This window comes from Salvelinus sp. IW2-2015, unplaced genomic scaffold (assembly GCF_002910315.2).
Source record: "Salvelinus sp. IW2-2015 unplaced genomic scaffold, ASM291031v2 Un_scaffold1518, whole genome shotgun sequence".
Classification (NCBI taxonomy): Eukaryota; Metazoa; Chordata; class Actinopteri; order Salmoniformes; family Salmonidae; genus Salvelinus; species Salvelinus sp. IW2-2015.
This window is the reverse complement of record NW_019942959.1, coordinates 19,318-45,583: the sequence shown is the minus strand read 5'-3', so window position 1 is coordinate 45,583 and position 26,266 is coordinate 19,318. Positions and strand designations below refer to the sequence as shown.

Here is a 26,266-nt window from a genome sequence, read left to right as displayed (position 1 = left end):
AGGGTATTAATGTGTGATCATCCACCTGGTTGGTTGCTCATTAATACAACCCTGGGTTGTTCCTAGGTGATATCACCTGGTCGGTATTTCCTAGTTATATCACCTCGGTTGTTCCTAGTTTTATATCAACTGGTTGTTTCCTAGTGATATCACCTGGTTGTTTCCTAGTGTATATTCACCAGTTGGTTGTTCCTACGTTATATCAACTGTGTGTTGTTCACTCATGTTGATATACACCAGATCACGGGTATGAGTCTAGGTATGGGACCTCGGAGGTTTAGAATCTTACATACCCTTGGTAACAATTACGTGTGTTACAATATACGTTGGTTCCTGATAGTTGTGATCTTAACAATCTTGGTGTGTTCCTAATCTCCAATATCATTGGAGGCAACTAGGTATTTCACTCAGGGGTTGGGATTATAATGCGATTCACCTTGGTTTGCAATTGCCTTGGTTACAATTCCAGGGTCTCCTTTCCGGACACGGATACTAAATTATCAACCCTGGGTTGAGTTGAATTTTACTTTGGTTACAATTACCTAAGTTAATATCACCTTGTTGTTCCTAGTTATATCACCGGTGGTTGTTTCCTATTAATACTCACTTTGTTTTTCCTAGTTATTCGTCGTGTTTGTATCACCTATTAGGCCTTATATCACCTTGGTTACAATTACTTGATGTGTCAGAGTAATTATGTTTCCCTATAGAGTATAACGTACTTACTTGGTAGCTGAGTTTTGCTCTTTCGGTTAAGTTATACTATACTTATGGAACACAAATTACTGTGGCAGTACATAAACGAATGTTGTGTTAAATATTTTGTCCTTGCCTGGGATGGCCTGTGTTTACTGTACCTCCTTGATACCTTTAAACAAGACTAATTTGTTATCATCTGGTTATCAGGCACCTCATCGTTAGGAATTATTAACATTATCACATACAAACTATGTTCAAACTGTACTGTCTTTTTTCCATCTTATCTCACAGCTCATACAATTCCCATGTTGGGGGTCATCCAGAGGTCAGCTTTTGAAAATGTTGGGTTCTGTTAACCACTAGCCCTGCTTATCAGAAGAAACGTTTGCTCTCCTATATTAATCTTTCAAATGCAGAAAACGATTCCCCGCAAACCCTCGATCGGCAGTTAACTCAGGACTTTGATATCCTCATCAGATACATTCACATGTTCCCAGGATCGATAACCTTTGTGGCCTGTACGACCAACGATGGAACCATATTCCACTAAATACCGCCTCGTTGTTCGTCCTTCAAGGTTTCTTATACTCACGCACTAATTTTAGGGGCTTTGGGTCGCTAGCATAGTAGTGTGTCTACCTACCATTAGGCGGAATATAGAGGTGCCCATTTTTGGGCACACACATGTGTGTCGTCATGTAAATTCATGTAACAAATAAGTAGTTGTTTCAACAGACCAGGTTGACCATTATTATGCTGAGTTTGTAGGTCTCTCTATCACATAGGGTGAACTCCATTACCTCTGTCTACAGCACGTGTTGATTCCCACTCTCTGAGACACAGTGATTTGCTTTCGTGCTACGATTTTCGTCTCTTGGAAGAGGGCACTGACAGTCATAGTGTCTAGTTTTTAAGGCTCCATTTATAACGGCGGATTTCTCGTTACTCAAGTTGTTCCTCTAGGAGGGTATAAAAAGCGTATCGGTGGTGATATATTATCTTATGTGACTAGTATATTATGTTTGCACCGGGATAGGTTGGGGTTAACCAGTTTGGTTGTAAATAGATATTACTATTTCGACAAACGCTTTATTTATGCTTTGGCACACGAGGGGAACTGGGTTGTAAGTTGCTATTTAGTAATTTATTCACACTACTATTGGTATGTTAACCTCCAGTTATATCACCAGGTGGGGTTGTTTACTTGATCTACTAAAGTGATATCCTACACTGTGTGATTCTAAGTACAATAATAGGTGTATAAATCAACACTAGGTAGGTACTCGGTTCCTAACTTCTAATGGTGCAACCTATCACTAGGAACAACGAGGTGATATAACTAGGAAAAGCGAATATACACGGTGATATGACTACTAGGAAAAACAAGCGGTTGATCACTTAATAGGAACAACCAGGTGATTAACTATGGACAGGAAACAGCAACGAGGTGATATAATCGGAACAACAAGTGATATGATGACGTCACTATGGAACAACTGTGGGGTGATATCACTAGAAGTGATCACTGGAGCGGAGGACAATCAGCAGGTGGGATTATAAATGGGCTTAACACACACTGGGGTGAAGAGCGGATAACCTAGGTGAAAAGAGGGGTGATCATCACTACTTAACTAGGAACAATCCAGGTAGAATCATCTGTCATGTTCCTAAGGTATAATAGTGATCAACAAACCCCAGATCACCTTTTGTTCACCTAGTGGTATACACAAGGTTCACCTGGTTGTTCCTTGAATTTAATAAAATTATAAGCGGATAACACCAAAAAGGGAGAATTATAAACTAGGACACAGGTGATTCACACTAGGAATGAGTTGTACAGTTTAATCACTTAACTCGGAACAAACGAGGTATATAACTTAGGAACCAACGAGAGTTGATTATGCAATAATAAGAATCCAACGATCCCTGTTGTTCCTAGTTATATCACCTTGTTGTTCCTCGTGATATACCTGGTTGTTCCTAGTTATATCACCGTTGTTGTTCCTAGTTATATCACCCTGGCTGTTCCCGATGATATCACCTGGTTGTTCAGTCTGTGTTGTAGTAGTGACTCAGTGCTCTGGCATGGGTTCCACGTGGAAATATGATTCCAAGGATTACCTGGAGGTTGATTTACATTGTCTTGATAGCAAAATCCAGAATCACGTAGAGTGTATAATAACTTAGACAGTCAAGATTAGCCGTGATTGTATAATGATTATTGGTATTATCAGACGCTCAGGGGTGGTAAATTACTATATGTAGTCTACGGATACCAAACACGGCTTGCAAGGATATCATGATAGGTTTGAGGGAGACAAAACCCTGAGGTGCATTATGAGAGGAGGACCGACAGCTAGCGATAGTATGTATATATTAGGCACACAATTCGCGAGAAGGTGGAGTACTATATGGGCACATATCCAAGGTAACTACTCACTGCCGGAAACTTGAGTGCAAGGGTGGATTAGGAGAACTAAGGACACAGACTGAGGTGTAAATTAGTCCTACACTAGTGAACCATACCAGGTGAATACTCTCGAGGCTGAGAGTGAGGAAGGGATCATAGACGAACAGAGTTGATCCTTACTCGGAGTAATATGAGCGACACCAGCTGATTCTGGGTTATACTACATTCGGTGAAGCATGAACTAGAGCGATGGATAGGGTTATACTAAGGAACAACGAGTGGAGTAATATCCACTAGTGGAACACCAATGAGTGAAGATAATATTGAGGAACCAACAGGCTCTGTACAGTAATACTCCTTCTGAGGAACTAGAGTGACACAAGGAGGGTGTATGAGAGACATATAGGGACTCATAGGTACTACGATGATTGACCTTCATACTATGGTAACAAACCATGGTGATATCAACTAAGGATACACCAGTTTTGATCTGACTAGTGGTAGAACGAGCGCAAGGGGATTAATCAGAGACATAAGAGTACTCTAGGTAATTGGCCATCATCAACCTAGGTGATATCAACTAGGGTACACCATCTGGATTCGAGGGTGATACATAGGGTATCTAGGAGAGCAATAACGAGTAGTAGTAATCATCTTGAGGCCTACTACTGTCACCAGTGCTCTGTGCTGAGTGCAGGGTTTAGTGAGAATCATACTAGTGTAACTAAACCAGTTGATATAACTTGAGCGCGCAACTCAATACGAGGAGTACTCACTCAACGCGGCTAGAAGATGCCAGAGGGTTGATAAGTAGAATAAGGGAACAAAACGAGCGTTGCTAAGCATCAATCTATGGGACCTACACTAACAAGAGTGATATCTATGGTCTAGGCTCTCAACATGGCTACAGGAGTTGGACTATCGGGATCTAGGAACGTGAGGTTAGAAATATACACTCACGGTCACAACCCGGTGAGTTAATCACTTAAGGTGAGAGCAACGGAGCCTGCTGTATATAACTAGGTAACAATGCCTAAGAGTCTGATCTCTAGGAACTTAGGTGAGAAGATACAGACCAGCGGGTTAGGGTGGATAGTCACTAGGGGAAACAATACAGTTATATACTACATAGGGGTAAATCTGCACGACGGTGCTATAAACATAGTAACTTACGGAACACTGAGGAGTGTGTAGAAGTGCATGCAGGTTAGGATACCGAACGAGCAGAGTGATCATTTAATTAGCAACGGATAACACAGGTGTGATACTACTCCTACGTAGTACAATCCATAGCGTGCAGTATATGAGGGACTTATTGAGGGAGAATACTCCTAGGTAATGGGAAACCTCCAACGTGATGGGATGATCATTAACTACAGCTCCGTAGAGTCTTGAAGTAGCCAGCAGGGTGATGAGTGTTAAAGAGAAAATCTATCTAGGACTAACAAACCGAGTGAATTGTATTAAGGGACCATCCTAGGTAACTGTTACTCTAACAACGGCGCAGGTATGGATGGTCAGGGTAAATTTAAGGGGCAAAACCAGAAGAGTAGCACTATTAGCTAACTAGGTAGATTGGCGACACCTCATACCACTGGTGATATACACTCAGTCTAACACCTCCAGAGGTTGGATGGATGCAGGGTTAAGAGAATACTCTAGGTAATTGGCCTATACGTACTCTCCTGGTTGAGTGCAGGGGTTAGGAAGTACCATTAAACTAAAACCACTAACGGAGGCTATTGTGAATTAATTATGACTGCAGGCTGCATACAATACAACGTACAGTGCTGCACTATGTGATACAGGAACAACTAAGATGGCTAGAGTGAATGTTTAAGGAAGAAACGAAGACCAGGATACTCTATTGTAAATTGGCCTCTAGCTTGTTATACTACTAGGCCTACGAAAACCATGGAGTGGAGGTGAGTGCAGGGAGTTTATAGAGAATACTACTAAAGGGACATAAATGAGGGTGATAGTGCACTCCAGGTACACTACCAGTGCACTTAGTATCCTCTAGGTCTGTAGTGCAGGGTTAGGAAAGGAATAACTCAACTATCGCTAGTATTTTGGGACACTCTACTGTACTCACTAGTCTGGTTAACGAGTGCAGGGTTAACGAGAAGATGACCTAATCATACCTAGAGTAATATACGAGATCTCCGTATGACGGTGAACTTCATCTAATCGTGATGGTGAGATAGAGCAGGGCTAGGAGAAACGGAGTCGCTTCGATCAAGTAATTCCGAACGTCAGGCTCGTTACTGGAGATAACTCTCTGCTCTGACGATAGCAGGGTTAGGGAGAGTACTCTCACTATCTCGTAATTGAAACGGCTAACTGTAAACATCTACTGATTTATACGCATAGCAGGGTATGAGGAGAATGATGAGGCTCTTAGGGTAAATTTGGCCTCTATACTCACGTAACGGCTCTGGCTAGCCGTCGCAAGAGAGGGTTAAGGATGAAATATATCATCGAGCTGATGTAAGATAGGGCAATGGCTTGAAACTTAACTAGGGTACACCACATCCTGAGATGTGATGATAGCTAAGATTATGGAGGGATATACTATCACTACCAAGGTAGAATTTAGAGGGCACTATCCTGTAAATCCGCGCACAAAACAGAGCCAAGGGATCGTACTAAGTGCAGCGCGGCACACCCAGCATGCGGCGAGGATGGGATAATCTACTAACGTTGTACCTAATGTACCAATTGGATGGTCTGATGTGTGTTGAATGTGAATTCGTGTAGCGGATGCAGTCGTGTGCGTGCGTGCGTGCGTGCGTGCTGCAACGAATTAATTTTTAGGTTTGAAAACCATTACCGAATTGTTCTATAATTGTATCTAAACAGTGACAAGAGTATGGAGTCGGATGTTTTCCTATCTGCTTCTACAGTAACAGGAGACTTGATCAGTTAATGACATGTTTCATATATTCTCCATAGGCGTCATTTGCGACACAGGATATTAAAGAAATCGCAGGAAGAGGGAAAAGCTTACTAATGGCACCCTATTGCCCCTACTATATGTGCACTACTTTATTACTAGCAGCCCTATTCCCTATCTATAGTGCACTACTTTAATACTACAGCCCTATTCCCTATATAGTGCACTAACTTTTATACTACTGCCCTATTCCCTATATAGTGCAACTACTTTATACTACAGCCCTATTCCCTATATAGAATGCACTACTTTATACTACGCCCTATTCCTATATAGTGCACTACTTTATACTACTGCCTATTCCCTATAATAGCAGACTCACTTTAACTACAGCCCTATTCCCTATTATAGTGCACTACTTTACTACTACAGCCCTATTCCCTATACAGTGCACTACTTTATACGACTGCCCTATTCCCCTATATAGTGCACTACTTTATACTACAGCCCTATTCCCTATATAGTGCACTACTTTATACTACAGCCCTATTCCCTATATAGTGCACTACTTTATACTACAGCCCTATTCCCTATATAGTGCACTACTTTATACTACAGCCCTGGTATGTGCATTTGGAAAGAATTCAGACACCTTGACCTTTTTCAAATTTTTGTTATGTTACAGGCTTATTCTAAAATGTATAAATCTACTCACAATGCCCCATAATGACAAAGCAAAAAAATGTTTTTTTAGAACCTTTTCCAAATGTATTACAAAAGTGAAATATCACATTTATTTAAGCATTCAGACCCTTTACTCTGCACTTTGTTGAAGCACCGTTGGCAGCGATTACAGCCTCAAGTCTTCTTGGGTATGATTACGTCATCATGGTAACCAATTTTAAAATATATTGAATTTGTACCTGTGAAACAATGTCAGATCTTCAACGTTATATCCACTATCAGAAAAATGTCTATAAACTGAGCGGAATCTCCTACTGGAGAGTTAATCTGCCTAGACCAACTATTCTTTGGTGTCCCGTCCAGGGTTTAAACAAGCCCTGCTTAGCATTGATATTTGTCAATAGCCTAAGAAATTATATGTTGGATTCACTTTCTCCAACTAAAGTTAAAGAATAGGATTAAGCCAGTTGCTCAGATTAAACTATCCAAGCATTAGATACGTATTTTAAATGTTATTTTAAACGTTGACATTTGGTTCCTGTTGTCAACCAAACAATTCAATATTACTTTTGCAATTCAATAGTTGGTCAAACGTTAACACTATTTTACAAACTAACGGTATTTATTCATGGCCACATTTTGAGGTGACTGTATCTATACGTTTCTTCTTATGCAATCATAAAACACGTGCATGTGCAAGCTAGAAGGCAAAGGTCGCAGGTCAAATCTTCACCATTTCTATAATAATCTGACAGAGTCTCCAACAGCATCTTTCACTTATTTGCACTATGTATTTTTTTATGTAATCTCAACTGCAATCCAGGTCATTTTTGCTCTGCTATTAGAAATTCAACAACCTTTTGTCTTTTTGAGTGGGTGAATAAAAGTTGAAAATCTCATTGATCAACGTCTCATCCAAATATTACCCACATTTCCACGTTGAAGTGACCTGATGTGCCCAGTGGAATGTTCCATTTCCACGTTGAAGGGACCTGATGTGCCCAGTGGAATGCTTCATTTCCACGTTGAAATGACCTGATGTGCCCAGTGGAATGTTCCATTTCCACGTTGAAGTGACCTGATGTGCCCAGTGGAATGCTCCATTTCCACTCCAGCTTTAAGAAGAAGTAATCTGTCAATTGTATTGTGAACATTGTTTTTTTAAACATTCTCCTCTGTATGTAGTTGTAGTCTTTTTGAAACGGGTTGAGGTGTCAAACTGGTTCATGTCTTCTAGTCTTGTTGAAACGAGTTGAGGTGTCACACTGGTTCATGTCTTCTAGTCTTGTTGAAACGGGTTGAGGTGTCACACTGGTTTCATGTCTTCTAGTCTTGTTTGAAAACGGCAGTTGAGGTGTCAACACTGGTTTTCATGTCTTCTAGTCTTGTTGGAAACGGGTTGAGGTGTCAACCTGGTTTCAATGTCTTCTAGTCTTGTTGAATGTGGGTTTGGAGGTTGTTCACACTAGTTCATGTCTTCTAGTCTTGTTGAAACGAGTTGAGGTGTCACACTGGTTTCATGTCTTCTAGTTGTTGAAACGGTTGAGGTGTCACACTGGGGTTTTCTTAATGTCTTCTAGTCTTGTTGAACATGGGTTGAGTGTCACAGGTTTCATGTTTCTAGTCTTGTTGAAACGGTTGAGGTGTACACTGGTTCATGTCTTCTAGTCTTGTTGAAAGGTTGAGGTCACACTGGTTCATAGTATTCTAGTCTTGTTGAAACGGGTTGAGGAGTAACACTGGTTTCTTCATGTCTTCTAGTCTTGTTGAAACGGGTTGAGGTGTGACACTGGTTCATGTCTTCTTGTCTTGTTTGAAACGGGTTTAGGAGTAACACTGGTTCCTTCATGTTGATCTCTTACAGTTGTCATCATCTGCGCGGGAGCTGACATCGTCCGAGACATCATGCTAGCTGCTCATCGACGGAGGCTCACTAATGGCAGCTACATCTTCTTCAACATCGAACTCTTCAACTCCACGTCTTATGGTAACACAGCTCCCTGCTCTACATATACACTGAAACAAAATATAAACGCAACAAATTAAAATGTTGATCCCATGTTTCATGAGTTGGAATAAAATAGATGTTCCATACGCCCCCCAAAAAAGCTTATTTCTCTCAAATTTTTTGCACAAATTTGTTTACATCCCTGTTAGTGAGTATTTAAAATTTGCCAAGATAATCCATTCACCTGACAGGTGTGGCATATCAAGAAGCTGATAAAACAGCATGATCATTACACAGGTGCACCTTGTGCTGGGGACAATAAAAGGCCACTCTAAAATGTGCAGTTTTGTCACACAACACCATGCCACAGATGTCTCAAGTTTTGAGGGAGTGTGCAATTAGCAGGAATGTCTTTCAGAGCTGTTGCCAGAGAATTGAATGTTCATTTCTCTACCACACCAAAGTTGTTTTAGCGATTTTGGCAGAACGTCCAGCCGGCCTCACAACCGCAGACCACGTACGTGTATGGAGTCGTGTGGGTGAGCGGTTTGCTGATGTTAACGTTGTGAACAGAGTGCCCCATGGTGGCGGTGGGGTTATGGTATGGACAGGTATAAGCTACGGACAACGAACACAGTTGCATTTTATCGATGGCAATTTGAATGCACAGAGATACCGTGATGAGATCCTGAGGTCCATTGTCGTGCCATTCATCCGCTGCCATCACCTCATGTTTCAGCATGAGACCATGTTCCAAGGATCTGGTCACAATTCCTGGCAGCTGAAAATGTCCCAGTTCTATAATGACCTCCATACTCACCAGATATGTCAGCCATTGAGCATGTTTGAGATGCTCTGGATCGACGTGTATGACAGAGTGTTCCAGTTCCCACCAATATCCATCAACTTCACACAGCCATTGAATTGGAGTGGGACAACATTCCACAGGCCACAATCAACAGCCTGATCAACTCTAGGTGAAGGAGATGTGTCACGCTGCATGAGGCAAATGGTTGTCACACGAGATACTGACTGGTTTTCTGATCCACGCCCCTACATTTTTTTAAAAGTTATCTGTGACCAACAGATGCATATCTGTATTCCCAGTCATGTGAAATCCATAGATAAGAGCCTAATTAATTTATGTTTTATTTTACCTTTATTTAACTAGGCAAGTCAGTTTCTTATTTACAATGACGGCCTACCCCGGCCAAACCCTAACACGGACAACGCTGGGCCAATTGTGCGCCGCCCTATGGGACTCCCGATTGGTTATGATACAGCCTCGGATCGAACCAGGGACTGTAGTGACCCCTCTAGCACTGCGATACAGTGCCTTAGACCGCTGCACCAATCGGTAGCCCAAAACCGTCAATCAGTTTTGTTAAATTGACTGATTACTTATATGAACTGTAACTCAGTAAAATCTTTTAAATTGTTGCATATTGTGTTTATATTTTTGTTCAGTATATATACATTTACGATGATATGGTAACACTACCCCCAATGTACAGTTGAAGTCGGAAGTTTACATACACTTAGGTTGGAGTCATTAAAACTAGTTTTTCAACCACTCCACAAATTTCTTGTTAACAAACTATAGTTTTGGCAAGTCGGTTAGGACATCTACTTTGTGTATGACACAAGTCATTTTTCCATCAATTGTTAACAGACAGATTATTTCACTTATAATTCACTGTATCACAATTCCAGTGGGTCAGAAGTTTACATACACTAAGTTGACTGTGGCCGTAAACAGCTTGGACAATTCCAGAAAATGATGTCATGGCTTTAGAAGCTCTGATAGGCTAATTGACATCATTTGAGTCAATTGGAGGTGTACCTGTGGATGTATTTGAAGGCACCTTCAAAACTCAGTGCCTCTTTGCTTGACATCATTGGGAAAATCAAAAGAAATCTGCCAAGACTCAGAAAAAAAATTGTAGACCTCCACAAGTCTGGTACTTTGGTGCGAAAAGGCAATGAATCCCAGAACAACAGCAAAGGACCTTGTGAAGATGCTGGAGGAAACAGGTACAAAAGTATCTGTATCCACAGTAAAACGAGTCCTATATCGCAATAACCTGAAAGGCCGCTCAGCAAGGAAGAAGCCACTGCTCCAAACCGCCATAATAAAGCCAGACTACGGTTTGCAACTGCACATGGGGACAAAGATCGTACTTTTTGGAGAATGTCCTCTGGTCTGATTAAACAAAAAACTGTTGGCTATAATGCCATGTTATGTTTGGAGGAAAAAGGGGGAGGCTTGCAACCCAAAGAACACATCCCAACTGTGAAGCACGGGGGTGGCAGCATCGTTGTTGTGGGGGTGCTTTTCTGCAGGAGGGACTGGTGCACTTCACATAATAGATGACATCATGAGGCACGAAAATTAATGTGAATATATTGAAGCAACATCTCAAGACATCAGTCAGGAAGTTAAAGCTTGGTCGAAATGGGTCTTCCAAATGGACAATGACCCAAGCATACTTCCAAAGTTGTGGCAAAATGGCTTAAGGACAACAAATTCAAGATATTGGAGTGGCCATCACAAAGCCCTGACTCAATCCTATAGACATTTGTTGTCAGAACTGAAAAAAGCGTGTGCCAGCATGGAGGCCTACAAACCTGACTCAGTTACACCAGCTCTGTCAGGAGGAATGGGCCAAAATTCACCCAACTTATTGTGGGAAGTTTCTGGAAGGCTCTCGACACGTTTGACCCAAGTTAAACAATTTAAGGCAATGCTACCAAATACTAATTGAGTGTATGTAAACTTCTGACCCACTGGGATGTTGATGAAAGAAATAAAAGCTGAAAATAATTATTCTCTCACTATTATTCTGACATTTCACGTTCTTAAAATAAGTGGTGATCTAACCGACCTAAGACAGGGAATTTTTACGAGGATTAAATAATAGGAATTGTGAAAAACTGAGTTTAAATGTATTTGGCTAAGGTATATGTAAACTTCTGACTTAACTGTATACAGTGATGGTGGGGTGGCAGGGAGCCTAGCGGTTAGAGCGTTGGGTCAATAATCAGAAGGTTGTTGGTTCAAATTCCTGAGCTGACACATATTCATCTGTAGGTCCAGGCCTGCATACCATATACATCTGCAGGTCCAGGCTGCATACCAATATACATCTGTAGTCCAGGCCTGCAACCAATAATCTAAGTCCAGGCCTGCATCCATCATCTGTAGGTCCAGGCTGCATACCATATACATCTGTAGGTCCAGGCCTGCATACAGATATATATCTGTAGGTCCAGGCCTGAATACCAATCTGTAGTAGGTCCAGGCCTGCATACCATATACATCTGCAGGTCCAGGCCTGCATACCATATACATCTGTAGGTCCAGGCCTGCATACCATATACATCTGTAGGTCCAGGCCTGCATACCATATACATCTGAGCCAGGCCTGCATACCATATAATCTGTAGGTCAGGCCTGCATACCATATATATCTGTAGGTCAGGCGCATACATATATGCTGTAGGTCCAGGTGCATACCATATTCATCTGGTCCACCAGGCCTGCATACCATATACATCTGTAGGTCCAGGCTGCATCCATAATACATCTGCAGGTCCAGGCCTGCTATCCATATACTCTGTAGGCCAGGCCTGCATACCATACATCTGTAGGTCGCAGGCCTGCATAACCATATAACATCTGCTGGTTCCAGGCCTGCATACCATAACATCTGTAGTCGGCATGCTAACCTAACTCTGTAGGTCCAGGCCTGCATACCATATACATCTGTAGGTCCAGGCCTGCATACCATATTCATCTGTAGGTCCAGGCCTGCACTACATGGTGATAGACATTAGTAGATATACATTTAGCAATTTCACCACTTTTTTCTCTCGCCTCGTATGGTTTCCTAGGCAACGGCTCGTGGAAGCGAGGGGATAAGTACGACAGTGAAGCGCGACAAGCGTACTCTGCCCTCAACACGGTCACGCTGCTGCGGACGGTCAAACCAGAGTTTGAGAACTTCTCCCTAGAGGTCAAGAGGTCCATTCAGAAGGCTGGCCTACCGGACTGTGACGACTGTGACAACGTACGTAAGTCTACCCTGCCCCGTGTGGCTCCGATGGTAGAGCGTGGTGCTTGGTGCAACGTCAGGGTCACTACTGTATGTCTGCTACATGTAAAAGAAGAAATAGCCCTCAGTGAAGACTGTGACTGTGTCTGGGAAAACAGTATTAGCGAATGGCAGGCCGCAACAGTTGGCCAAGGGTCTTGATCAGCCAAATGATTGACGTTTATTGGGGTGATCAAATGAATTGATTGACATTTATGGGGTGATCAAATGAATTGATTGACGTTTATGGGGTGATCAAATTAATTGATTGATGTTTATGGGGTGATCAAATTAATTGATTGATGTTTATGGGGTGATCAAATGAACTGATTGACGTTTATGGGGTGATCAAATTAATTGATTGATGTTTATGGGGTGATCAACTGAATTGATTGACGTTCATGGGGTGATCAACTGAATTGATTGACGTTTAGGGGGTGATCAACTGAATTGATTGACGTTCATGGGGTGATCTACTGAATAGATTGATGTTTATGGGGTGATCAACTGAATTGATTGACGTTTATGAGGTGATCAAATGAATTGATTGACGTTTATGGGGTGATCTACTGAATTGATTGACGTTTATGGGGTGATCAAATGAATTGTTTGACGTTTATGGGGTGATCAAATTAATTGATTGACGTTTATGGGGTGATCAAATGAATTGATTGATGTTTATGGGGTGATCAACTAAACTGATTGACGTTTATGTGGTGAGAGACATGGCAAGTGGCAGCTTGGTCCTGGAGCTGTGGAAAAGCATATTTTGATCAACATGCAGTTGACGGACTTTTCTTCCACTTTCTTAGTTGATATTTTGTCTTGTTGTGGACAGTCCTAACGGGGTGTCTTGTTGAGGACAGTCCTAACGGGGTGTCTTGTTGAGGACAGTCCTAATGTGTTGTCTTGTTGAGGACAGTCCTAATGTGTTGTCTTGTTGAGGACAGTCCTAATGTGTTGTCTTGTAGTGTGAGTACCTAAGTGGTGTGTCGTTGTTGTGGGACAGTCCTAAATGTGTTGTTCTGTTGTGGACAGTCCTAATGTGTTGTACGTTGTTGAGGACAGTACCTAATGTGTTGTCTTGTTGAGGACAGTCTCTAATTGTGTTGTCTTGTTGTGGACAGTCCTATGTGTTGTCTTGTTGAGGACAGTCCTAATGTGTTGTCTTGTTTGAGGAAGTCCTAATGTGCTTGTCTGTGTTTGTGAGTTGACAGTCAGCCTAATGGTGTTTGGTGGGGTTGTTGGAGTTGAAGTCTAGGATAGTTATAATGTTGTTTGCTTCTGTTGAGGACAGTCTTAAGTGTTGTTTGTTGATGGTCTTGTTTGAGGACAGTCCTAAATTGTGTTGTCTTGTTGAGGACAGTCCATGGAATAGGGTGTGTCTTGTTGAGGACAGTCCTAGGCATCTGTCTGTTGTCTTGTTTGAGGACAGTCCTAATGTGTTGGTTGTCTGCTTGTTGAGGACAGTCTACTCTGGATGGGATATGTTCTTGTTGAAGGAACAGTCCTAATGTGTTGTCTTGTGTGGGAACAGTCCTAGGATGTGTTGTCTTGTTGAGGACAGTACGCATAATGTGTGCGTTCTCGGGTGTGTGAGGACAGTCCTAATGTTTTGTTTGTTGAGGACAGTCCTAATGTGTTGTCTTGTTGAGACGACAGTCCTATGATGTTGTGGTGTCCTTGTTGAGGACAGTCGAGCTGATATGTCTTGTTGTTTGCTTGTTTGAGGACAGTCCTAATGTGTTGTCTGTGTTGAGACAGTCCTAAGGTGTTGTCTTTGTTGTGGACAGTCCTAAATGGGGTGTCTTTTTGTCTTGTTGAGGACGACAGTCTAATGTGCTGTCTTGTGGAGGACAGTCCTATGGGGTGTCTTGTTGTCTTGTTTGTGGACAGTCCTAATGTGTTGTCTTGTTGAGGACAGTCCTAATGTGTTGTCTTGTTGAGGACAGTCCTAATGTGTTGTTTGTTGGGACAGTCCTAATGTGTTGTCTTGTTGAGGACAGTCCTAATGTGTTGTCTTGTTGGGGACAGTCCTAATGTGTTGTCTTGTTGAGGACAGTCCTAATGTGTTGTCTTGTTGAGGACAGTCCTAATGTTGGTGTGCCGGGATCCTTGAGGTAGGTTTTCATGTTGGTTGAATTATGCTTGTCTTGATGAGGAAAGTCTAATGTGTTGTCTTGTTGAGGAAGTCCTAATAGTTTGGTGGGCTTATCTGAAAGGAGGGAAGGGTTCCTAGATGGTGGTTCTGTCGGTCCGATGGTCTTGTGGGAGGGGGACAGATACTCTATGGCGTCTCTTGTTTGTTGAGGAACCGTAAATCTCGTGGTGATGTTGTTGTGAGAGACCAGGTCTAATGTGGGGTTGTGTTTGGTGGTTGAGGGAACAGTCATAGATGTGTGTTGGTACGGTTGATGTCATATTTGTTCTGGAGGAACTAGTGCGTTAATGTGTGTCTTGTTGAGGACAGTCCTTTACAATGTGTCTGATGTTGTTGATGGAAAGATTCCTACAAATGTTTTAGTCTTGTGGTGCAAAGGCAGTCTGAAATGGTGTTGTCCTTTGTTGAGGGATTTTTAGGGACAAGTCTCTTAATTGTGTGTCGATTTGTTGAAGGCAGGTCTAAATGTGTGTTGTATGTGTTGAGGAACGGTCACGTAAGGAGTAAGAAAGTTTAGCTTGTCTTTGTTTTGAGTTACAGGCTCCGCTTAGTGGTTGTCGTGGTGGATTGAGGGGCAAGCTCCCTAAATGTGTTGTCCTTGTTGCCAGGGACGTTCATAATGCTGGTGTCTATGTCTATGTTTGAGAGGGACCCATAGCGCACCTACTTAAACAGGAGGGTGTTCAGACAGGCAGACGACAAGATCAGGATACAGAGTTCTTAGACCATAATATATTTAGCAACATAGGACGACAGTCAGTCCTCAGGCAGAATATATACAACTGGGGCAAGCCAGACGATATATTATTCGGGGGAAGTTAGCGCAGAAACAGTAATGGAGCAGGCTCAGACAGACAGGCAGGCAGACAGACAGACAGACAGACAGACAGACAGACAGGCAGGCAGGCCAGGCAGGCAGACTTAGTGGACATAATGAAATGATTCCCCCCCCCCCCCCCCTCAGAGAGAAAGACATCCTATTGAAATCTCTGCAGTTGAAAGGTGGAGCTTCTCCACAAGAGTCTCAGTGGATGGCCATATCCCCAATATTTCTATCCAATCGCAACCAGTAGGTGGGTGTGTTGCGTTAGCGCTCTGTTATTACATTCACTAACATGACATACAGTACGTTATACAAAAGGACCAGGGCTGAATTATTTGTTTTGTGTCGGGAATGAAAACATGAATGGGCCTTGCCCTAAACGTCCAGAAGAGACTGATGGATTTTCCAAACACATTCAGCGTGATTCAATGGGTTTGGACGTTACTTCACTGTCTAGGCGTTGTTCTGAGAGCTCAAATAAAAAGATTATACAAGAGGGCATTCTTACTGACCTTATCGTGCGAGAAGCACTCAAAGCAAATCCTGTTCCAATTCATGAAACCTTCAACTAATATAGTAGACAGATAGATCTATCTATGCCTATAAAACAGTATATTGAAAAGGAATCTATGACGTAGCCATACAGAATGAAAGAAAGAGGGTGTATTGTATATTTTAGAGGCCATTCTGAGACGGTGCTGCTGTCAAATGATTCATCTGTAGATTCTGGAGGCCATTCTGAGATGGGCGGCAGGCAGACAGGCGTCAGGCAGATATGCGGTAGGCAGACAGGCATCAGGCAGACAGAGAGACAGACAGGCGACAGGTAGACAGACAGGCGGCAGGCAGAGAGACAGGCAGACAGACAGGCGGTAGACAGACAGACAGACAGACAGACAGACAGACAGACAGACAGACAGACAGACAGACAGACAGAGAGAGAGGCAGACATGCGGCAGGCAGAGAGACATGCGGCAGACAGAGACAGACAGAGAGAGAGGCAGACATGCGGCAGGCAGAGAGACAGGCAGACAGACAGACATGCGGCAAACAGGCGGCAGGCAGACAGACAGTCCTGTCTTGTTCATTCACCGCATGGATTTCTGATGCTTCAGCAGTGTGTGTGCATGTGTTTATGTCTGTGCACGTGCGTATGTTTGTGTTCTTGCACGTGCACCTGTGTCTAACATCTAATGTGCGTCATGAAGAGGCAGGCTGTCAGGTCTGTGCTTGAAGCAACCCCCCCCCCTCCCTCTACTCCCCAGAGGCAACGTTAGTTTGAAGTAATTAGATTTATTAACAGAAACTTTGTCATTCCTGACAGCCAGATTGTTAGAGCACATTATAATCGTACCTCCAAGCTGTCGACTTGCGTCAAAGGAGTGAATAGCATTCGTCCCTTCAAACGATTTGCCTGGGGCTGCATGTGCATGTCACAGAGGGCACCGACTGGAGAAACAATCAGGCAAAGATCAGATCTGCTTTGAATGTTATTTCTCCATTTTATTTCACCTTTATTTAAACCAGGAAGTGCCGTTATTAAGAATCAAGACATGGTCAAGCAGGCAATAGAAGACCATGAATAATACATTAGTAAATAGACTGTCGTGTCTTGAGACCCAACAGAGTGGAACCCCCTGCAAATCCCAGTGCACTTCACTAGGCCCCCTGCGAATCCCAGTGCATTTCACTAGGCCCCCTGCGAATCCCAGCACACTTCACTAGGCCCCCTGCGAATCCCAGTACACTTCACTAGGCCCCCTGCAAAATCCAGTGCACTTCACTAGGCCCCCTGCGAATCCCAGTACACTTAACTAGGCCCGCCTGCGAATCCCAGTACACTTCACTAGGCCCCCCGCAATTCCCAGTGCACTTCCACTATAGGCGCCCCTGGCGAATCCCAGTACACTTCACTAGGCCCCCTGCGAACCAGTACACTTCACTAGGCCCCCTGCGAATCCCAGTACACTTCACTAGGCCCCCTGCGAATCCCAGTGCACTTCACTAGGCCCCCTGCGAATCCCAGTGCACTTCACTAGGCCCCCAGCGAATCCCAGTGCACTTCACTAGGCCCCCGGCGAATCCAGTACACTGGGATTTGCCCCAAACATAATGCTTTGAAAAAGTTCATTTCTTTGCCACATTTTTTTTGCAGTATTACTTTAGTGGTGTTTGGTATTTTATTAGGATCCCCATGAGCAGGATCCCCATGAGCAGGATCCGCATGAGCAGGATCCCCATGAGCAGGATCCCCATGAGCTGTTCTAAAAGCAGCAGCTACTCTACTGGGGGTTCACACAAAACATGAAACATGACATAGTACAGAACATTAATAGACAAGGACAGAACTACATCAATTTATAAATGGCACACATAGCCTACATATCAATACATATACTATCCAGGTCAGATAGGGGAGAGACGTTTTGCCGCGAGGTGTTGCTTTATCTGTTTATTTAAACCAGGTTCATTTGAAACTCTTCATCAATATCAGCCGGATGGGAGTTTATTTTTCTCCCCAATTTCATATCCAATTGATATTTACAGTCTTGTCTCATCGCTGCAACTCCCCTACGGACTTGTGGAGAGGTGAAGGTCAAGAGCCATGCGTCCTCTGAAACACGACCCAACCAAGCCGCACTACTTCTTGACACAATGCCCGCTTAACCTGGAAGCCAGCCACACCAATGTGTCTGAGGAACCGCGTCATCGTGCATGTGCCCGGCCCGCCACAGGAGTCGTTAGAGCACGATAGGACAAGGACATCCCTGCCGGCCAAACCCTCCCCTAACAACACTGTGCCAATTGGATGCTGCGACAGAGCCTGGACTCAAACCAGGATCTCTAGTGGCACAGCTACCAACTGCAATGAAGTGCCTTAGACCACTGCTCCACTCGGGAGGCCATGGAACAATAGATTTTTACCTTGTCAGCTCCTGGATTCGATCCAGCAACCTTTCGGTTACTGGTCCCAAGCTCTAACCACTAGGCTACCTGCCGACACCCATTTGGCAAACTCCAAGCCCACGTGTGCCTTTTACTGAGGAGTGGCTTCCATCTGGCCACTCTACCATAAATGCCTGATTGGTGGAGTGCTGCAGAGATGGTTGTCCTTCTGGAAGGTTCTTCCATCTCCACAGAGGAACTCTAGAGCTCTGTCAGAGTGGCCATCGGGTTCTTAGTCACCTCCCTGTCCAAGGCCCCTCTCCCCCAATTGCTCAGTTTGGCCGGGCGGCCAGATCTAGGAAGAGTCTTGGTGGTTCCAAACTCCTTCCATTTAAGAATGATGGAGGCCACTGTGTTCTTGGGGACCTTCAATGCTGCAGATATGTTTTGGTATCCCTGCCCAGATCTGTGCCTCGATACAATCCTGTCTCGGAGCTCTACGAACAATTTATTTGACCTCATGGCTTTTTTTTTCATGCACTGTTCAGCTGTGGGACGTTATATAGACAGGTGTGCCTTTCCAAATCATGTCCAATCAATTGAATTTACCACAGGTGGACTCCAATCAAGTTGTAGAAACATCTCAAGGATGATCAATGGGTCTGAATACTTATGTAAATAAGATACTTCTGTTTTTAAGTTTGATACATTTGCAAACATTTCTAAAATCTTGTTTTCACTTTGTCAGTATGGGGTATTGTGTGTAGATTGCTCAGTTTTTTCTTAAATTTAATCTGTTTTAGATTAAGGCTGTAACGTAACAAAATGTGGAAAAAGTCAAGGGATCTGAATACTTCCCGAAGGCTCTGTATATAAGCCCTCTGATTACAATTAGAGCAAGTTGTGCTGCTCTGTTCTGGGCCAGCTGCAGCTTAACTAGGTCTTTCCCTGCAGCACTCAACCACACGACTGGACAATAATCAAGATAAGACAAAACTAGAGGCTGCAGAACTTGCTTTTTGGAGTGTGGTGTCAAAAAAGCAGAGCATCTCTTTATACAGACAGACCTCTCCCCATCTTTACAACCACTGAATGCTCCTGAGTGGCGCAGCGGTCTAAGGCAAGATGCGTCACTATAGTCCATGGTTCAAATCCAGGCTGTATCACATCCGGCCATGATTGGCAGTCCCATAGGGCGGCGCACAATTGGCACAGCGTCATCCGGGTTTGGCCGGGGTAGGCCATCATTGTAAATAAGAATTTGTTCTTAACTATATATGTTTTGACCATGACAGTTTACAATCTAAGGTAACACCAAGTAATTTAGTCTCCTCAACTTGTTCAACAGCCACACCATTCATTACAATATTCTGCTCAGGTCAAGAATTTAGGGAATCATTTGTACCAAATACAATGCTCTTAGTTTTAGAGATGTTCAGGACCAGTTTATTACTGGCCACCCATTCCAAAACAGACTGCAACTCTTTGTTAAGGGTTTCAGTGACTTCATTAGCTGTGGTTCCTGATGCGTATATGGTTGAATCATCAGCATACAGAAGGTCACTGGTAAAAGTAGAAAACAGTAGAGGGTCTAGAGAGCTGCCCTGCGGTACACCACACTTGACATGTTTAACATTAGAGAAGCTTCCATTAATGAATGAAAGAAAACCCTCTGAGTTCTATTAGATAGATAGCTCTGAATCCACGATATGGCAGAGGTTGAAAAACCGTAACACTTACGTTTTTTCAACAGGTTATGGTCAATAATATCAAAGGCTGCACTGAAATCTAACAGTACAGCTCCCACAATATTCTTATTATCAATTTCTTTCAACCAATCATCAGTCATTTGTGTCAGTGCAGTACATGTTTTTGTATTTGTATTTATTATGGATCCCCATTAGTTCCTCCCAAAGCAGCAGCTACTCTTCCTGGGGTTTATTATGGATCCCCATTAGTTCCTGTCAAGGCAGCAGCTACTCTTCCTGGGGTTTAGTATGGATCCCCATTAGTTCCTGCCAAGGCTGCAGCTACTCTTCCTGGGGTTTATTATGGATCCCCATTAGTTCCTGCCAAGGCAGCAGCTACTCTTCCTGGGGTTTATTATGGATCCCCCATGAGTTCCTGCAGGCAGCAGCTTACTCTTCCTGGGGTTTAATTATGGAATCCCCATAGTCCTGCCAAGGCAGCAGCTACTCTTCCTGGGGTTTATTATGGATCCCCATTAGTTCCTGCCAAGGCAGTCAGCTACCTTCCTGGAGTTTATTATGATCCACCATTAGTTCCTGCCAAGGCAGCAGCTACTCTTCCTGGAGGTTTAATTATGGATCCCCATTAGTTCCTGGGCAAGGCAGCAGCTACTCTTCCTGGAGTTTATTATGGATCCCATTAGTTCCTGTCAAGGGAGCAGCATTTTTCTGGGGGTTTATTATGGATCCCCATTAGCTCCTGCCAAGGCAGCAAGCTACTCTTCCTGGGGTATTATGGATCCCATTAGTTCCGCCAAGGCAGCAGCTACTCTTCCTGGGATTTATTATGAATCCCCATTAGTTCCTGCCAAGGCAGCAGCTACTCTTCCTGGGTTTATTATGATCCCATAGTTCCTGCAAGGACAGCAGCTACTCTTCCTGGGTTTATTATGGATCCCCATTAGTTCCTGCAAGGGAGGCAGCTATCTTCCTGGGTTTATTATGGATCCCCGATTAGTTCCTGTCAGGAGCAGCTTACTCTTCCTGGAGGTTTTATTACGGATCCCCATTAGTTCCTGCCGAGGCAGCAGCTACTCTTCCTGGGGTTTATTAGGGATCCCGATTAGTTCCTGCCAAGCAGCAGCTACTCTTCCTGGGTTTATTATGGATCCTCATTAGTTCCTGTCAAGGCAGCAGCTACCTCTTCCTGGGGTTTATTATGGATCCCCATTAGCCTTGACAGCATGTGACAAAGCAGCATCAGCTACTCTTCCTAGATAATAACAGATAAAAAGAAAAAATAAAAAATATACAAAGTAAACTTCTAAAAGAAATAACTAAATAAAAGAACTTTCCGGGCAGCAAATAAGGAGTTTATACCGATTTTAAACCATACAATAGCATTCACAAGATGTTCACAACACACTGTGTGTCATCAGGCCACCTACTCCCACACTACCACAGTGTCTTACCAGTACTAAAACCAGGTGTATCTGTCATCGTGCGCCATGTTTATATCGTGTGGGTGTGGGTGTCGTGTGTGTGGTGTGTGTGTGTGTGTGGTGTGGTGTGTTGTGTACTACTGTGTGTGTGTGTGTGTGGGTGTTGGTGTGTGTGTGTGCTGTGTGTGGGTGGTGGGTGTTGCATGTGTCTGTGCCAATGTTTGTGTTGCTTAACAGTCCCTGCTGTTCCATAAGGTGTTTTTTTTCATGTAATTTTACTGCTTGCGTCAGTTACTTGATGTGGAACAGAGTTCTGTGTAGTCATTGCTCTATGTAGTACTGTGTGCCTCCCATAGTCTGTTGTGGACTTGGGGACTGTGAAGAGACCTCTTGTGGCATGTCTTTTGGGGTATGCATGGGTGTCTGAGCTGTGTGCCAGTAGTTTAGACAGCTCAGTGCATTGAACATGTCAATACCTCTCATAAATAAAAGTAGTGATGAAGTCAATCTCTCCTCCACTTTCAGCCAGGAGAGATTGACATGCATATTATTAATATTAGCTCTCTGTGTACATCCAAGAGCCAGCCGTGCCGCCCTGTTTTGAGCCAATTGCAATTTTCCTAAGTCCTTTTTTGTGGCACCCGACCACACGACTGAACATTAGTCAAGGTGTGACAAAACTAGGGCCTGTAGGACCTGCCTTGTTGATAGTGTTGTTAAGAAGGCAGAAACTAGGGCCTGTAGGACCTGCCTTGTTGATAGTGCTGTTAAGAAGGCAGAAACTAGGGCCTGTAGGACCTGCCTTGTTGATAGTGTTGTTAAGAAGGTAGAAACTAGGGCCTGTAGGACCTGCCTTGTTGATAGTGTTGTTAAGAAGGTAGAGCAGCACTTTATTATGTACAGACTTCTCCCAATCTTAGCTACTACTGCATCAATATGCATCAATATGTTTTGACCATGACAGTTTACAATCCAGTGTTACTCCAAGCAGTTTAGTCATCGCAACTTGCTCAATTTCCACATTATTTATTACAATGTTTAGTTTAGGTTAAGGGTTTAGTGAGTGTTTTGTTCCAAATACAATGCTTTTAGTTTTAGAAATATTTATGACTAACATTCCTTGCCACCCATTCTGAAACTGACTACAGCTCTTTGTTGAGTGTTGCAGTCATTTCAGTCGCTGTAGTAGCTGACGTGTATAGTGTTGAGTCATCCGCATACATAGACACACTGGATTTACTCAAAGTCAGTGGCATGACATTAGTAAACATTTTCAAAAATCAAGGGGCCTAAACAGCTACCCTGGGGAATTCCTGATTCTACCTAGATTATGTTGTAGAGGCTTCCATTAAAGAACACCCTCTGTGTTCTGTTAGACAAGTAACTCTTTATCCGCGTTAACACATACATTTTTCCAGCAGCAGACTATGATCGATAATGTCAAAAGCAACACTGAAGTCTAACAAGACAGCCCCCACAATCATTGTATCATCAATTTCTCATTTGTGTAATTTGCTTGTTGAGTGTCCTTCCCTATAAGCGTGCTGAAATTCTGTTGTCCATGTGTTATTGTGAAATAGCATTGTATCTGGTCAAACACAATTTTTTCCAGAAGTTTACTAAGGGTTGGTAACAAGCTGATTGGTCAGCTATTTGAGCCAGTAAAGGGGGCTTTACTATTCTTGGGTAGCGGAATGACTTTAGCTTCCCTCCAGGCCTGAGGGCACATGCTCACTAGTAGGCTTAAATAGAAGATGGGGCAAATAGGATTGGCAATATCGTCTGCTATTATCCTCAGTAATTTTCCATCCAAGTAGTCAGACCCCGGTGGTTTGTCAATGTTGACAGACAATAATATATTTTTCACTTCTTCCACACTGACTTTACGGATTTACAAAGTGCAATTCTTGTCTTTCAGTTTGGTCCAATATACTTGGATGTGTAGTGTCAGCGTTTGTTGCTGGCATGTCACGCCTAAGTTTGCTTATCTTTCCAATGAAAAAGTCATTAAAGTAGTTTGCAAAATTTTTGTACGTTTTAAAAAAAACTTTTATTTAACTAGGCAAGTCAGTTAAGAACAAATTGTTATTTTCAATGACGGCCTAGGAACAGTGGGTTAACTGCCTTGTTCAGTGGGCTTTGTGATGAATGAGCCGTCTGATTCAATGAGCCATCTGATTCAATGAGCCATCTGATTCAGTGAGCCATCTGATTCAGTGAGCCATCTGATTCAGTGAGCCATCTGATTCAGTGAGCCATCTGATTCACTGAGCCATCTGATTCAATGAGCCATCTGATTCAATGAGCCATCTGATTCAGTGAGCCATCTGATTCAATGAATGAAGGAGCCAACATTTCATTGAAGGTGCCCCAAAGCTTTTTACTGTCATTTTTTATATAATTTATCTTTGTTTCATAATGTATTTTATTTTTATTTAGTTTAGTCACATGATTTCTTAATTTGCAGCACGTTTGCCAATCGGTTGTGCTGCTAGACTTAATTGCCATACCTTTTGCCTCATCACTCTCAGCCATACAAATGTTCAATTCCTCATCAATCCCAGGGGATTTAACAGTTTTTACAGATCTTAATGGATAAGTGCTTGTTAGTAACTGGAATAAGTAGTTTTATAAATGTGTCAAGTGCAGTGTCTGGTTGCTCCTCATTACACACCACAGACCAGCAAATATTCTTTACATCAACAACATAGGAATCACTACAAAACTTCTTGTATGACCTCTTATACACTATATTAGGCCCAGTCTTTGGAACTTTGGTTTTCCTCGATGTTGAGTGCCCTTCTCTATAAGCATGCTGAAAGTCTGTTGTTAATTTGTTTACAGAGAAATAGCATTGTATTTGCTAAGAGCTGGCAGCAAGCTGATAGGTCTGCTGTTAGAACCAGTAATGGCCGCTTTACCACTTTGGCTTCCCTCCAGGCCTGAGGACAAAGACTTTCCTCTAGGCTCAGATTTAAGATATGACAGATAGGAGTGGCTATAGAGTCAGCTACCATCCTCAGTAGCTTTCTGTAGTATCCTTAAAGGCTTCTTAGAGTTACGACTCATGAGACTTAAGTACGGTTTAGTATTTAATTGTAACTTAGAATTACATTCTCTAATGCACCTGGCTTAAACTACCTGAAGCTTTCTTAATCATAGTTATGTAGGCAGACATAGGAAATAGCTACGGATAGCGGGAAGCAAACCCCCGTCTTGAGTCAATACTGCCATCTATTGGTAAACATAAATACACCAGGTTACTACACTTTCCATCTAAGTTGTCAATGAAAAGTCGTAGTCAATCGATCAATAATATAATAATACTTTTAGCAAAAAAATGTGTATCTTTAATTTACAATCTGTAGAAACAATGAGAATAGAAAGGTTCAGTACTTTTGTGAAACATTACAGAACAGTTGAACAATATATGGCAAATATGAATCCAATATGGATGGACATCAGAAATAGATGGAAGGGGTGGAGGTTAAGAGGAAGGACAGAACTAAAAAACAATCCAAATATAACTGTTGTAAAATAGACTGTGTCCGTAACATGTATATGGTATGTATACGCTGGAAATACAGGCCTAAGTTTTGTTGTACACTAGTTTACTCCAATTAGGGGAGGGGTGGTAGGGTTTGCGGGAAAATAATAAAGGAACATATATTTTTTAAAGATATATATACAGTACCAGTCAAAAGTTTGGACACATCTACTCATTCAAGGTTTTTTCCTTATTTTTACTATTTTCTACATTGTAGAATAATAGTGAAGACATCAAAACTATGAAATAACATATAATGGAATCATGTAGTAACCAAAAACGTTCTTGAAAATTTCTGAATTGACTGACCCTCATGCCTTAAAGTAATGATGGACTGTCGTTTCTTTTTGTTTATTCGAGCTGTTCTTGTCGTAATATGGACTTGGTCTTTTACCAAATATGGTAAAAAATATCTTCTGTATACCACCCCTACCTTGTCACAACACAACTGATTGGCTCATACTCATTAAGAAGGAAAGAAATTCCACAAATGAACTTTTAACAATGTACACCTGTTAATTGAAATGCATTCCAGATGACTACCTCATGAAGCTGGTTGAGAGAATGCCAAGAGTGTGCAAAGCTGTCATCAAGGCAAAGGGTGGCTACTTTGAAGAATCTCAAATATAAAATATATTTAACACTTTTTGTTTACTACATGATTCCATATGTGTTATTTCATAGTTTTGATGTCTTCACTATTATTCTACAATGTAGAAAATAGTAAAAATAAAGAAAAACCCTGAATCTCAGACTGTAACAGGGCTCTGGTCTGGGTTTCATTCTCCCATCTCCCCTGAATCTCAGACTGTAAACAGAACTCTGGTCTGGGTTTCATTCTCCATCTCCCCTGAATCTCAGACTGTAAACAGGGCTCTGGTCTGGGTTTCATTCTCCATCTCCCCTGAATCTCAGCCCAGAAGAGGAGATATCATCCTGTCTGTGGGAGCGCTTAAGAAATTTCTTCCGTCATGGGTTTGGTTGTTTG

The 26,266-nt window shown here is 42.6% G+C and overlaps 1 protein-coding gene across 1 annotated transcript in view; it reads left to right on the top strand.

Annotated features, from left to right (window-relative positions):
* Positions 1–26,266, top strand: part of npr3 (natriuretic peptide receptor 3) — a 61,562-nt gene that overhangs the window by 17,303 nt on the left and 17,993 nt on the right. The window contains exons 2-3 of the mRNA XM_024138569.2: positions 8,554–8,676; positions 12,532–12,707. Coding sequence (XP_023994337.2) covers positions 8,554–8,676; positions 12,532–12,707 — 299 coding nt within the window. The remainder of the gene's footprint in view (positions 1–8,553; positions 8,677–12,531; positions 12,708–26,266) is intronic.